Below are 16,238 nucleotides of genomic sequence, written 5' to 3'. Positions count from 1 at the left end.
GAACCAGCTGTAGTACCAAAGAGACCTGCTTTAGAACTTCTATATTAAAGTGTTCATTTAACAGTCTAAATAGCAACCCACAGTGCAACATGTATGCAATGAGTTGGTTACTGCTACAGCCTTAGCTTTTGTATATTTGTATTTGTTTATATCTCTAACCCTGCAATCAGCTCCACATGGGAAAACTCCTACATCCATGTGGAGCCACACCGAAGCCACACAGGAGTAAATATCTGTCCAGGTTTTAAGACCATCAGTGATAGTTTGTTGGTAAAAGAATTTCTTTGATCGTGGAAGAAACCAGGAAGAGAAAAAAAACACACAGGATACACCAGAACATTAATTATTTCATACTGATTTCAGTGTGTGCTTCAAGAACTGTGTGAAGCTGAAAGTGTACTCAGTGAACATGACAGTGAAAATACACTCTCTTCTTTCCAATAGGGAAAAAGGTGTGTTCTTAATTACATGTTAACTCAAAGTAAAATCCTAGAAGACAAAGCAATTTGTAGTTATCATGTGAGTTGTTAGGTCAGGTTACAGACAACTTGTCTGCTAGAATTTTACTTTGGGTTGAGAAGTCACCTGTTTTTCTAATAGACACAGCCAAAGGCCCTGTCTTGATTGGCAGAGAGAAGTATGTTTTAATCATGTTAATGATTAAATGAATGAATTAGCTTAAATGATGGGCTAGACCTCTTGGGTATCACTTCAGTGTCAAAAAAAAAAATCCCTCTGGTAGCAAGTCTGAGTCTGTGTCCACAGACTTGTGCTTGTGGAGCCTTCACTATGAGTTAAAAATATCAGAGTAAATCGTTCCACTTGGGCTCTCAGATCCACCTTTATCCCTTGCCAGGTTTCAGAGCTGGCCTTCAGCCCATGCAGGAATGCATGGTTTCAACACCATAGGGCAAGATAGAATCTGTAAACCTGGTCTCTGACCTTCACTGGTCTGGGTTTTTTATTTTTTGCTTGCTTTGGGTTTTTTGCTGTGTAGACATGCCTTTAATCCTCAACAGCATTCAAGCTAATATACTCAAAATTGTGTCATACACAGCTTGGAGGTTGTGAAATTTGAGGGGAGTCTAGTAATAGAAAAGTTTTAATCTTGTTTTTAAATGTTATGGAGGACTATTTGTTACTGTTGGCTGGACCTCTGTAGTGTTTGCAACATAATCATTAAAACATTGTGTTAGTGGTTGGGTGCTAGGAGTGAAACTGACTAGAAATAGCCTTTGTTTTATTTTTCTAGTCTGAATTAAGTATACAAATAGAGCAAAAATTGTGGAAAAACTAGACTTTGAACTTACTGGAAATATTAGACTCCTCATCTGACTCATGTAGGTTAACTCTTAAAACTTCATGGAGTTCAACTCTGCATGTCTGTAGTAGTGCACCTATGTGGACCACATTGCAGGAGCAAAGCCTTAAAGTGGTGCAGGTAAACAAGCTTTGAGAGCTGTTTGTCTAAAAATGTTGGTGTAACCAAATCTGTCTAAAGGTTACAAAAGAGATGTATAAATAGAGTGATAGAAATAAAACTTCAGATTAAACTGCTATTTTTTCTCTACTTCATATTATAATTTTACTTTACATTTCTTTTAAGATATATTCCACTTGCCAACCATGTGTGTGATACTTGCTGTCTTCTGCTTGCTCACAGGAAGTGAATGTTGAATTTGAAGCACATTCGATATCAGATAACAACTACAATGGCATAAAGAAATTACTACAGCAGGTAGACTTGGAATATTCTTTCTTGCTCCTGATTGGATTTCTGCCATAAATAAATGGCTTCTATAGTGGGGTAGGGACCTAAAACCTGTGGGATAGATGCTGCCCCTGGCCTGCCTGGATCCAGCCCATGAGGCTCGGGGCTTCTCTACTACTCCCACATTGGGGAACACCTGTTGGCCCGTCCCCAGTACCTAGGGTCACTCACAAAATCTGCTAGCCTTGGGTGAGTGTAATGAGGTGTCTTCCTTTCTGCTTCTCAGCTGGAGGTCCCGTCAGTGGGGATTTTTTGTTTTTCTCACTTTTGTGTGACCCCCAACAGATTTCCTTCTGTGGGTCAGTGCCCCAGGCCCAAAAAAGGTTCCCCCCCCGCCCCCCCCCCGTACTACAGCCTAAACTGTCATCAGTTACAATTACTAGTATTGATTCAATGTTTATTATGTCTCAGTTGTCCAAGACATGAATAATTACACTATACCATGCACTTGATTAAATGCAGTGTTTCCCAATCTGTGACGTACATCACACTCCTAGATAGACCATGTCTGCTCTCTCATTCTCAGCCTTCAAGCATTGGTGGTCCCTGAGATTTGTATATTTGTGTTTCTAGAAGGTTTTTGACTGACTGCAATTTTAAAAAGTACCTTTCTGTCCCCTATGTGTCTGCTTCATGCCTCTGTTGATCAGTGGTTCCTTTTCTTTCAAATTCAGTCTCAAACAAACTTGCAGACTGGGTCAAAATTGGAAGGTTAAAATACAGAAGAGGACAAACAAAACGAAAACTAATTTGGAGATATTAGAGTAGTTGCTACTGCAAGCTACTAAGGGAGTTGAGGTTCGTTATTGCTTAAGAGCCTATATCCAGGGAAGGGAAAGAAATGATAAATATACTGAGTGGGAGTGGGTATTAAGAGACTGGTACAAGAACTTAAACACATTATTTTAAAGAGAAATTATTTTGATCTTATCGTCTTAATGCTATCCTAACATTTTCAGGCAAAGCACACTAGCTGCCTAAGAAGATAAGGGGAACAGGCCACAGGAAAGAGTGCCATTTTAATAAATAGGTCCCATTATGAAAATTTTAGTTTGTTTTTACAGTACTTTTTTTTTTTTTAGCTATTTCTGAAAGCTCCAGTTAATACTGCTGAGTTAACTGACATACTAATACAACAAAATCACATTGGGAGTGTTCTTAAGGTAAGGGCTTCCATTCTTGCTAATTCTGCGCAGTATAATTTTATATTGGAATGGAACAATTGCAATCCCCTTTATAACATACATGTAACTAAGAGGTCTAGAACTCAGGCTGTTGTAGCATAAAGCATTTGTTTGTTACTTGTATTTTCATGTTAATTCCTTTTCTTTAGAGGTTAATGTGGAGTTTTGTGGTGACCTTAGCTCGTGATATGATAAGTTAAATATTCTATTTCCTTTATCGAGTCTAAGCTGAAGCCAAACTGTTGCAGGCTACCTAGACTTTGTCTCTGTGAGTAACTGACTGAAAGAGATGTGGTGGTGGGATAGTACTTACAGTAGCAAGTGCTGTATTAAACATTATTTATCATATCCTATTACAAATCTCTTTTACTCTTGCTTATAATTTGCTTAAAAATTCTCCTTTCGAGACTAAAATTTTTGATTCATTACAAACAAATGAGAGTCTTGTTGGTGGGGGTTTTTCTGGGGGGAAGAGGGAATGAGAATTATGTTGAGGGAAATTCCTGTGGCCATTTTTGAATTTCGGAATAGTGAGAAAAAATATTCATAAGTGAGATAAAAAGGAAGCTTTAATTCTGAAAAACTGACTTTTTCTTCATGCAACATTGGCTGTAACTCCAAACCAAACACGTTTCTGGCTTCTGCTTGGGAGAAAATAATGATAAGCAAGTGAAAAATTGTTTCTTTGTACATGAATTGAGCATATCCTAAGAACTTAGCAGAGACTAATGAAAACCTACCTACTAATCCACTTGTGAGATGTTGTAGAGGGCTGGGAGAAGTGCATAGTCTTTCTTCCTATCATGACTGGAGGGTTGGATAGGCATAAGTGCTGCTGTTAGGGAGAATGTAAATGGCTCTCTGAAGCACATTAACAACTTTTGAAATAAAATAACTGTCTTAATATGCTCCTCCCCCTTCAAAGAATTTGATGTTTTTTATGGTCTGCATTCTGCTATATTCTTTTAAGTAATTTAGTTTAAAAAGCATTTCTATTTCTAGTGCAAAGGAGGGTTACTGCTACTTTTATATTTGACCCTACTTTGCAAAACTGTCTCATCCCAAACAGATTTGCCAGATGCCACAGCAGCATTTTGGATGCAGAGGGAGAGCATGGCTCTTGTGTTCAATGTGGTGCGCAGTCAGCATGCCCCTCACTTCACCCACCTTTGCTTTACAAGTCACTTCAGTAATGCTGGTAGGAAAAAAACGAAATGGGTAGAAACTAGTGAAATCTGGCAACCCTGTCCAGGGGCAATGGTAAACAAATGGCTGTGGCTACATTGCCCCTTCCTTTCAGAAGGGGCATGCAAATGCTGCCAATTGGAAATGCAAATGAGGCACATATTTAAATATCTTGCTTCTCATTTGCATACTCACACAGGATCTCGATTCTGAAAAAGCTGATTTCAAAAGCCAAAACTGCCATGTAGATGGGGTTCTTTTGAAAAGGAGTCCCGCTTTTGAAGGCACCCTTCTTCCTAATTTTTTTCAGGAAGAAGGGTGCTTTTGAAAGCAGAGTTTCCTTTCATATGTATACCCCATCTCCATGGCTGTTGTGGCTTTCAGAATCAGTTCTTCTGGAATTGAGATCCTGTGCAAGTATTCAAATGAAACATGAGGTATTTAAATCTGTGCCTCATTTGCATTTCTGGTCAGGTGCATTTGCATGCCCCTTCCGAAAGAAGCGGGGTAGTGTAGCCACAACCAATGTCTGGCAGGCCACACAGAACCCCATGGGCCACAGATAGTCCAGCACTGGCTTAAATTGTTAAAATGAATGGTTTTGTCATACCAACATATTTTTAGTCTTGTGGTTCCTTCCTCTGAGAAATTGCTAGTTGTGATTTTGTTTCTTAATCATTTAAATCTGGAGCCTTTTAATTTGCATTTGGTTATTCTGTCCATACATAATTCATATATACATGACATCTCTCTCCAGTGCTCAGGGGAGGTTTTAATATCACATGATCTCATTTCAAATACTTCAGTGCTTTCACAAAATATGCCCAGAACGTTTATTATTGTATCACTATGAAGTATAGAACTGAATTATTCTGGTCAGATAAATATATTGTCTTGATAATGCATATTTTTGCTTTAGTAAAATTTATTGTTACTCAACAATTGCATTGCAAGTATCCAAATATGGGGGGCTCCCATTCATTGGTATAAATTAGTGAGGTTCTGCTTGGAAGTTAATTAAAATTGAATATTGTAACATAGTCTTATGAAGGTTTGACAGAAGAAATTATTTAGACAACTGACAATTTTTCACCCTTTCAATATTCTTGTCTGTTAAGCAATTCCATGGACCCCCCAGAATGTCTTCTATATGTGCATAAAACAGCCTGGACATAGACTAAAAAAAAATTTCAGGATTAGTTTTCCTTTATCCTTTTGTTAAATAGCAAGCAGAAGTTCAAGAAGAAAGTGATGATGATGAAGATGATGATGATGAAGTCTTTGGCTTCATAAGCCTTTTAAACTTAACTGAAAGGAAGGTCAGTAATACTGGTTAACTTCTGGATAGTAATTCATAGAAATTATAACACTTTCTATTCAGCCTATTTCACTGAAAATTATGTTCTAGATATTCTGTCAAGTGCCAGACGATTGTCTTGTTTTCCCTCGTAACTGTCTACTCAAATGCTTTCTATACTATCAGTAATTTAATTGTTTGGAAATTGTGTTCTGCTTTTATAAGGTGACTCTGTAAAGTATGTCTAAATTGTGTGGCCAAGCAGTTAAACTGCATTTTTATGAAACAGTGAAAAAAATGGAATAATAGTAAAAAAGCACTGTAAGCTCTTCACAGGCCACTAAGAATCTCTAAATAGAGCTCATTTATCTGTTAAACCTTACCATCACAGAGGTCACATCACAGTGCCCTACAATCTTCTGAAAATGTATGTAATGCATTTATCATGCAATTAGAAAGGCATTCATGTCACCTGTACTATAAAGTAAAGGTAAGCATACCAACTATACAGACGATATGAACTATATGTGGCCCAATGATTTACCTGGTGATTCTTTGGCAGACTTCTCCACTAGTCCAAAGGGATAAAATACAGTAGGGTCGCAACATTCGCAAAGGTTCAGTGGTAGGAGCCCTTGTGAATGCTGAATTTTGTGAATATGGCAAAGTGACAGCTGCCGGCACCACTGCCCGGAGCCCCAGCGAGGCAGCAGCTGCCAGCACTCCCCACCTGGAGCCTTGTTGAGGTGTCGGCTGCCAGCGCTCCTGCCTGGAGCCCTGACGGGACAGCAGCTGCTGGTACTCCCCACCCCAGAGCCCTGGGAAAATGGCAGCCATCGGTGCTCCTTGTCTTGGAGCCCCAGGAAGCAGCAGCCGCCGGCACTCCCTGCCTGGGAGCCCTCAAAGCAGCCACTCACGAATAATTGAATTCACGAATGTTAAGTTCACGAATGTGGGGACCTTGCTTTATGTACAGAGAATAGGCATGAAAAATGCCAGTAAATGCAAAATCCAAGGGAACAATGTTTAATGTTTCCAGTTATATTCCTGTCATTATTCCAATAAATTGTTCCTTGACTTTTGGATGAATCTAATTTTGTGATTTACATAATTAAATGCTTTTACTTCTTTGAGTTAATTTTTTCTATCTTGATACCCTTGCATGTAAAATGTATTCCTATAGTCAGATGAAAACGATAACAGAAGCTACAATGTAAAGTTTTTAATGCAGCCTTCATTAGCATGGTATTTTAGTCACCCACAGTCTTTAGTTTGGCTGCTATATTCGGTGTAGAAGTGCTATTATTCACATTTTGGAGGTGGAGAACTGCCAGACTAAAAGACTTGCCCAAGATATCACATGAGGTTTGTGATGGAATATGAAATTCAGTCCACGTTGCTCAAGTGCCCGGCTATTACCCTAACAGGACCATCTGTCATCTAATTTTTCATGTTTCTCAGTTGTTGTGCTGCTTTCCCCACCCCTCGGCAAAATTTCTCAGCGCCTAGTGGCCAGGAACAAACTAATAGGAGTGAGGGATTTTGCAAGGAGGTGGTAGCAGCACATGAAGCGGGTTCCCCCGTTCCCCTCCAGCATCCAGAGGAGAGAGAAGTTGCTTAAAGCAGCAGCTGGCTGCTCTGTGCCTGAGGCAGTCCGCAGGCCAGATCTGGCATCTTGGTGACTTGGATCCCATCCATGGGCTGCATCTTGCCCACCCCACCTTAAGGGTCAGTGAGTCAGAACCTTCAAACAAATTCTACAGTAATTTAGATTGGTGTGCGCAAACTGGGAGTGTGTGCAAAATTTCAAAAGAGGGGAGTAGCACAATCTGCTCCCTCCAGCCCCTCCCCTACACAGAGGCTCTCCACTACCTTCATGGCTTCTGTAAGCTCAGCAGCTCTGCCCTGTACAGTGCTGGTTGCCTGCCTGCCTGCCTCTGTCTGCTCTCAGCAAAGGGACAGCTTCATTTCTGGTCCTCCCCTGCTTCCCCACTGCAGCAGGTTCCTCTGCAGTCTCCCTGGGCTTGGCTCACCTGTGCTGCCAGCCCTCCCTAGGGGGCCACCATCCCCTAAGGGTTTTGGAATAATTTCTGGTCTCCCAGCCTCAGCAAGCCGGGAGGCACATTTGGCAGAGGCAGCTGAGTTGGGGGTAAGCTTCTGCTGGGATAGCCCCTTTGATCAGCTTTCCAGACAGTTCAGGCTTTTTTTTTAAATAAAATGCAATTATGTTGATCTTTTGTTTAGCTTGGCAGTGAGGGCTTGCAGCATGAAAGAGGAGCAGTCTCTTTAAACAGCAGAGAACTTTTGGTTTTTTGGTTTTTTTCCTCCAAGCTGGAGAGTGTGTGGGACAAGTTCTTGAAACAGCAAGATAGAGTTTTATACATATAAAGCATTCCCTGTTTCATTAAAATGTTGAAATGTGCTACTGTTTTTATGTATCTATATTCATATTTATAAACTGATTAACAACGTTTTTATATTGTACAAACATATTTTCCTATATGTTTTGAAAGGTTTTTTTTCATATGACCATAACTGAAATTTCTATCAGTTTGAATTACATTAGACAGGTTGGGGGCCCCCGGCGAATTGCGGGGATGAAAAGGGGGAGCCCAATTTTCATTTGCTCACTCCTGCTTTAGAGACCATTGCAAGAAACTGCCCACATGCCTCTTGAATACTCTTAAGTTCATTTTCAGGTTTTCTTATGTGAATAACTATTCTGAAATATAAGAAAATGTACCCTTTGATTCCTAGGGTACTCAATGTGCTGAACAAATAAAAGAACTGATTCTAAGCCTGTGTGAGAAGAACTGTGAACAGAGTATGGTTGAACAGCTGGATAAGCTCCTAAATGACACCACCAAACCTGTGGGCTTCCTACTAAACGAAAGATTCATTAACGTGCCACCACAAATCGCTCTGCCCATGCACCAGCAACTTCAGTAAGAGTCATTCTAAAAACGATTTTGAGCTGCAATTCTTTTCCTTCAGATGTCTTCAGGAATCTTATCTAAATGGAAATATGTTGATGGAAAGGAAATGATACCATATATTTAAGTAAGAAATGGATCAAAAGAAAAATGCAGTTGTTTTATAAGGTCTTTGATACTGACTTTTAATTTCATTTGATGTTACTTCCTTACACATTGAAATTTCTAATCATAGTCTCTTGAAGAAATAGGAGGCCACTTTAAAAGTGTCACATACTAGAACACGATAAATGCATGCATTGTAGTTGATCTTTGTTTTAAAAATCATGCTTATCTGAGGTATTTTCAGATATTGTGCATAATTTAGGCTTTGGGATGAAAATCTTGGCTTTAACAGATTTGTAAGTGCATGATCTGTGGCTAAACCATTGAAATATTTTTTTAAATCAATATCTGAGATAAGGACAGAGGGTTGGGCAGTACTTTATCTTCCAGCAGGGTGCAGCATCAGGGCCCTTTCAGGGATATCAAGACAGAGTATTTGAATAAATGAGCAGAGAAAGAGTAAGCTGAGAGGTGAAGGGAAAGAATCTAAACTTTCTTGTGGCTTAGACTCTGAAGTATAGAGCTGAATGAGAGAGAGGTTGCATGTAGTTGTGTTTTTGCTGTGGGTGTGGGGTTTGTTTTTTGGGCAGGGGAGGTTTGTTTGCTTTGTTGTTGTTGGATGGATTTTCTCTCATTTATGGCTGCCTTTCCATTCCTATTTGTCTCATATCGTCCTCTTCTCATCTGAGAGAGAATTCACGGGGTCACTCAGCACCCTGGTGTCTCATGCTGGATGTTCTGGAAATTAGTTCAGTCTCAGCAGCTGTGCCCTTGGGTGGTAGTGGCTGTCCGATCATCACCTCCACCTGCAGGCTTATTAATTATGTCTCCCTTCTCTTAGTGCCTGGTTTGTGGCACAGCCCTCCAGCTAAGTCAGCATCCAGTGTCCCCTTCCCTCTTCCTCCATCGAGAGGGGCTCCTCCAGCAAGAGTCTAGCCACTCCTCTCAGTGGTTCGGTAGTCCAGTGGCTTCTTCATTGATTAGGGGACAGCACAGGCCCACACGCTACAGCACACCCTAGAGTAGGGATCCTACAAACACCAGCTTCCTGATGACTCCTCTGTCCAGTTCCCTATCTCCATTTCCTGGTCTGCTTCTCCACAGTCCCAGTTCCTTCTGCTCCTGCCTCTGACTTGGATTCCTTTGCCCTCCTCCCAGGGCCTCAAGCCTGTAAAGTCCTGGCAGCCTGTCAGGAGCTCCCCCAGACCCTGATAGCACTTGACCTTCACCAGACTCTCCTGCTCAAATTTGCAGCTTACTTTTATATGGGGCAGTTGGGCCCTTGATTGGCTGGTCCATCTGCCACTTTAATTGTCTGCAGCCACGGGATGCCCTCTTTGACTGCTTCCCTTGCAACCATTGCTTTGGTTTCCTGCCAACCAACCTCCCTAGGCTGGTAGTTTTTTAAAGTGTTTTTACACAAATGCTAGGAGTCTGTCTAATAAGATGGGTGAACTGGAGTACCTCATATCAAAGGAGGAGGTTGACATAATAGGCATCACAGAAACATGGTGGAATGAGGACAATCAGTGGGACACTATCATACCGGGATATAAATTATATCGGAAAGACAGAACAGGTCGTGCGGGTGGCGGAGTGGTACTGTATGTGAAGGATAATATAGAATCAAATGAAACAAAAATCCTAAAGGAATCAAAATGTTCCGTAGAATCATTATGGATAACAATTCATTCCTCTAATATGAATATGGCATTAGGAATATATTACCGACCACCTAACCAGGACAGTGATAGTGATGCTGAAATGTTAAGGGAGATTAAAGAGGCTATCACAATAAAAAACACAGTAATAATAGGAGATTTCAATTATCCCCATATTGATTGGGTACATGTCACCCCAGGACGGGATTCAGAGATTAAATTTCTTGATGCCTTAAATGACTGCTTCTTGGAGCAGCTAGTACAGGAACCCACAAGGGGAGAGTCAATTCTCGATCTAGTCCTGACTGGAACGCAGGATCTGGTCCAAGAGGTAACTGTTACTGGACCGCTTGGAAATAGTGACCACAATATAATAACTGTTAATATTCCTGTGTTGGGAAGAACACCGCAACAGTCAAACACACTGGTATTTTAATTTCAAAAAGGGGAATTACACTAAAATGAGGAAGCTAGTTAAACAGAAACTAAAAGGTAGAGTAACTAAACTAAAATCCCTGGAAGCTGCATGGAAACTGCTTAAAGACACCATACTCGAGGCTCAACTTAAATGTATACCCCAAATAAAAAAACACAGTAAGAGACCTAACAAAGAACCACCATGGCTTAACAGCCATGTTAAAAAGGCAGTGAGAGAGAAAAGGGCAGCTTTTAAAAAGTGGAAGTCAAATCCTAGTGAGCAAAATAGGAAGGAACATAAACACTCCCAAATTAAGTGTCATAACGTAGTAAGAAAAGCCAAAAAAGATTTTGAGGAACAGCTAGCCAAAAATTCAAAAAATGATACTAAAATGTTTTTTAAATACATTAGAAGCAGGAAGCCACTAAAGAAGCAGTGGGGCCCTTCGATGATAAAGATATAAAAGGAGCGATCAAGGAAGACAGTGCCATTGTGGAGCGATTAAATGATTTCTTTGCTTCAGTCTTCACGGCTGAGGATGTTACAGAGGTTCCTAAATCTGAGCCAGCCTTTTTAGGTGACAAATCTGAGGAACTCTCCCAGATTGAAGTGACATTAGAGGAGGTTTTGGAGTTAATTGATAAGCTGAATAGTAACAAGTCTCCAGGACCAGATGGTATTCACCCAGGGGTTCTGAGGGAACTCAAATGTGGGATTGCGGAGTTAACAACAGTGGTTTGTAACCTATCCTTTAAATCCGCTTCGGTACCCAGTGACTGGAAGACGGCCAATATAACGCCGATATTTATAAAAGGCTCCAGAGGAGACCCTGGCAATTATAGACTGATAAGTCTAACATCAGTACCAGGCAAATTAGTAGAAACACTAGCAAAGAATAAAATTGCAAGGCATGTAGAAGAGCACGAATTATTGGGCAAAAGTCAGCATGGTTTCTGCAGAGGGAAGTCGTGTCTAACTAATCTATTAGAATTCTTTGAAGGGGTTAATAAACATGCGGACAAGGGGCACCCAGTGGACATAATATACCTAGATTTCCAGAAAGCCTTTGCACCGTCCCACACCAAAGGCTTTTATGTAAATTATGCGGTCATGGGATAGGAGGAAAGATCCTTTCATGGATCGGGAATTGGTTAAAAGACAGAAAACAAAGGGTGGGAATAAATGGTAAATTTTCACAATGGAGGGGCGTAACTAGTGGTGTTCCCCAGGGGTCAGTCCTGGGACCGATCCTGTTCAACTTGTTCATCAGTGATCTAGAAAATGAGGTAAGCAGTGAGGTGGCAAAGTTTGCAGATGACACCAAGTTGTTCAGGACAGTCAAAAGCAAAAGGGATTGTGAAGAACTACAAAAAGATCTCAGCAAACTGAGTGATTGGGCAGCAAAATGGCAAATGAAATTTAATGTGGGTAAGTGTAAGGTAATGCACATTGGAAAAAATAACCCAAATTACACGTACAACATGATGGGGTCAAATTTAGCTACGACAGATCAGGAAAGGGATCTTGGAGTTATAGTGGATAGTTCTCTGAAGACATCCATGCAATGTGCAGCAGCAGTTAGTAAAGCAAATAGGATGTTAGGAATTATTAAAAAAGGGATAGATGATAAGACAAAAGATATCATACTTCCCCTGTATAAAACTATGGTACGCCCACATCTTGAGTACTGTGTGCAGATGTGGTCTCCTCACCTCAAAAAAGATATATTGGCATTAGAAAAGGTACAGAAAAGGGCAACTAAGATGATTAGGGGTTTGGAATGGGTCCCATATGGGGAGAGGCTAGAGAGACTGGGACTTTTCAGTCTGGAAAAGAGGAGATTGAGGGGTGATATGATAGAGGTATATAAAATCATGAATGGTGTGGAGAAAGTGAACATAGAAAAATTATTTACCTTTTCCCATACTACAAGAACTAGGGGACACCAAATGAAATTGATGAGTAGTAGGTTCAAAACTAATAAAAGGACATTTTTCTTCACACAGCGCACAGTCAACCTGTGGAACTCCTTGCCGGAGGAGGCTGTGAAGGCCAGGACTCTATTAGGGTTTAAAAAAGAGCTTGATAAATTTTTGCAGGTTAGGTCCATAAATGGCTATTAGCCAGGGGTAAAGTATGGTGCCCTAGCCTTCAGTACAAGGGCAGGAGATGGATGGCAGGAGATAAATCACTTGATCATTGTCTTCTGTTCTCCTTCTCTGGGGCACCTGGCATTGGCCACTGTCGGCAGACGGGATACTGGGCTGGATGGGCCTTTGGTCTGACCCAGTATGGCCGTTCTTATGGTATTAAACTTCTCAGGGCACCTAGTGTTTCAATGATTTTTTCCTTTTGGAGTTTCTCATTCCCTAAAAATTTTTTTGTGGTTGTAATTGCAAGATATTTGACTTTAGCATTAGCCTACTCATTGTCTTTCTCTTTCTGGATCTCAGTGACCACCACATGCCTCCCACAGTTTCAGATATGTCCGCAGGAGTTAATTTCTACTGATCCTCTCTGTCTTGGAGTTATGATCTGAAGCAAACTCTTCAGCAAAGCCACTGGAGTTTGTGGGAAAGATTATCAGGGGTGTTTGAAGTGTGTGTTTCTTGTGTCTTCTGGCTTTTGGATTTTCTTTTTCTAACGCCTTTTGAAAGAGGATGATTATCCCCACCAGGTAGCGGGGTTCTGGACTCTCTTCTCTTTGTTATGTCTTTCTTTTGGGGGGGGCGGGATTTATCCTGGGAGAATGTTAGATCTTTAACCCCTTTGTTCTTTATTTTCCACTTTGTGGCAGGGGAGGAAGAGGTAGGAGTACATCATTGAATGAGCCAATATCTATATTATGGAAAAAAAGGAGTTGTAGAAGATGCCAGATGCATATCCACATAGGTCTCTTGCCCATATTAGAAACAGAGGGGGGAATCTTTGAGCTTTTCTTTCTGAGATCGAGTTCAGGATTTGAGGGGATAGTATTAGGTTTACTTCTGGACACTCACTGATTGGTGAGAGTGGTCCAAGTTACTGACTCCCAAATACGTAAGAAGACTAAGCCTATTTTGTAGGGTTGCCTGTGAAGTATTTGATGTGGGTGTGTTAAAAGGAAAGTAGGTACCTCACCAGATTATCCAGACACTGAGCCCCTTCTCTTGGCAGAATAAGTGCCCTTGGGCTGGGAGTGGGGGTGCCCATCTCTGGATCTGAGAAGGTTTCCTCACAGCAGGAGCTCTCCTGGCTTTCTGCTTGGTCTGCTCTGATTTGGGAGGGGGAAACAGAAAATTGGAGCTCAGCTGGTTAGTCTGTTAATCTAATGTATGAAATTGGGAGAGGAATGAGTATTCTACGAGTTACATCAGTTCAGAGCTCATTTTTCCTTACTAAACTTTAATTTTTAGCTATAGAATTTTTAATACGATATGTGGGATCCACATATTTTGAGTAGAATATTATGGTGATTATGACAGGGATACCTATAATTGAGAGCCAGGAAACAGGGGCTTTATGTCAGTGAGAATGTAAAGCGGGAGAGCCTCACAGTGAAGGTGCACTATCTTTGTTTTCTTTTTTAGTTTCTCTAAAACAAACTGAGAAATACACATTCGCAACCATCACTGTTCTATTGCTGGTTAAGACTCAATTTCAGCTAAGTCTGCATTAATGGAGATGGTTCTTGGATGTCAAGCATTCAGAAATTGTGACTTTGGCTTAAAATTCTTGGGGCTTTTACCAATAAATTTGAGGTTCTTTCTATTTGCCTTCTTGTTTTTGGGTATTTGTAATTCATACTTTCTCGCTTTTATCTTCAATCATAAAGGCTAAAATATACTTTTTTTTTAAATGAAGGGTTGTAATGTTGAGAGACTTTTGGTAAAATAATTAGATTTGTAAGAAGATACGGATTTATAGGACTTGAAAAATAGCAGTAATCGGAGCCTCTCTTCCCACCCTGCCCTTCACTGAAACTAGTCAGAAATGGTCAAACTCTTAATAGTAGATGGAGTCATGCATTTGTTCTTCCATTGGGGAAGAGGAATTTATACAGGTGCCCTAGCACCTTACTGAAGGAGGACTAGGCAACAGATCCAGAAACGAAAGAGAGGACTCTCAAATCCTCACTCTGGGCTGAGAGGGAGCTGCAAATGGATAGAGGCAGAACAGGTGGGGTGCATGGCCATACAGTGCTATTGCCCACCTTGGGAACAAGGGAAAAGAGGGGGATTTTATAGATTCAGAAGCTAAGTGAACTGAGTGCACTTGTGTGAGGGAAGGGGCCTTTCATTTGTTTGGAGTTGAAAAAAGCAGGGATTTGTTTGACTTGGAGCCATGCCTCATTTAATTTTCCATTGCTGTTACAGAACATTCATTTGATCTTATAAGTAGCAATATAGGTCTCTGAGAAAAGTGTATTTTTGCATAAGAGTAAACCTGTAGCGATCTCATTGCTTTTTTTTTGTTAAACTTTTAAATGTCTCATCAAAAAGGAGATGGGGGAGACTCGAGGATTATAACCAGTGGGACATGAAACAATTCAGAATTCAGGTTGCGGTCTCCTTTACTGAATGTGGCTCACAGAATCAGAGGCAACACGCTCAACTGATGGGGTGCAAGAGCACTTTATTTGGCTCTTTAGGCTACTGCTACACTACAGAGGTATTTCAGAGTGAGATATTTTGAAGTAACACAGCTACACACAAAATACATTCTGAAATAGCACCCAGTTATTTTGAAATAGCATTTCCAGACACACAGCGCTATTTCAGAATAGTGCCATTGGGAACCATTATGGCTTATTTCAAAATAGTGCTATTTTGAGTCTTAATAGCACCCATTTCGAAATATCTGTTTCAAAGTAGGTGGTATTCCTCCTGCAGTGAGGGTTACCAATTTTGAAATGACACATGCAGGTTCAAATTTATTTTGAAATAGCATGTACATAGTATAGACACTAGCAATGTTATTTTAAAATAACAGCTGTTATCTCAAAATAACTCTATAGTGTAGATGTAGCCTTAGTGACCTTCTCTGACGGTGTTAAATTGGCTCTGGGGGAGCTGCATCCAGACCTCTTTGCCAGTCAGAAGTTTGTCACTTTTAAGGGCTTCTGGAAATGGGCAATAAATAAATACAATCTGGGAATCATAGAAATGAAGTAGTGATTCTAAGCCAGTCGTGGCCAACACGTGGCCCATGGGTCAGAATCTGGCCCACAAAGCCGGCAGCAGCGCCCTTTTGATAGCTGGCTGCGAGGCACAGGGTTGGCAACCTGCGGCTCCAGAACTGCATGTGGCTCTTTAAGGAGCTGTTTGTGGCTCTGGATTCTGCTGTCGCTGACTTCACCTCTGGGAGGAGGGAGGGAGGGATCTGGCTGTTAAACCAATTAAATGAAGTTCCTTTATTTCAGTGTGGCAGGGCAGGGAGCTGCCTGTGTTGCAGGTAGGGGAAGGGAGTAGGAGAGCTGCAGGGAGCTGCACAGCCATGCTGAGGATTATGTAGCATACTCTTAGTGAGTGTTTTGTTACTGTAGACATAACATCAGGAGTAGGGATTGGTTTTGTTGGTGGTGATTTTAAAAGTAACTGATTTTCAGAGAAGTCTTCAAAGAACATTACTGCCGTAAACACCTATACAAAATCCGTAGTGCTATCAGAGTGGTAACTATGAACATTGGGCAAAGCATCAGTATT

The 16,238-nt window shown here is 40.9% G+C and overlaps 1 protein-coding gene across 3 annotated transcripts in view; it reads left to right on the top strand.

Moving 5' to 3' along the window:
* The window catches only part of BCCIP (BRCA2 and CDKN1A interacting protein), a 29,473-nt gene that overhangs the window by 1,084 nt on the left and 12,151 nt on the right, over positions 1-16,238 (top strand). For all 3 annotated transcript variants that reach the window (XM_075000477.1, XM_075000476.1, XM_075000475.1), the window contains exons 2-5: positions 1,664-1,738; positions 2,854-2,934; positions 5,367-5,459; positions 8,195-8,382. In XM_075000477.1, the coding sequence (XP_074856578.1) occupies positions 1,664-1,738; positions 2,854-2,934; positions 5,367-5,459; positions 8,195-8,382 (437 nt within the window). The remainder of the gene's footprint in view (positions 1-1,663; positions 1,739-2,853; positions 2,935-5,366; positions 5,460-8,194; positions 8,383-16,238) is intronic.

Source organism: Carettochelys insculpta, chromosome 7, assembly GCF_033958435.1.
Source record: "Carettochelys insculpta isolate YL-2023 chromosome 7, ASM3395843v1, whole genome shotgun sequence".
NCBI lineage: Eukaryota > Metazoa > Chordata > Testudines > Carettochelyidae > Carettochelys > Carettochelys insculpta.
Note: the sequence above shows the minus strand (reverse complement) of the source record. Positions and strands in the feature narration are given on the sequence as shown.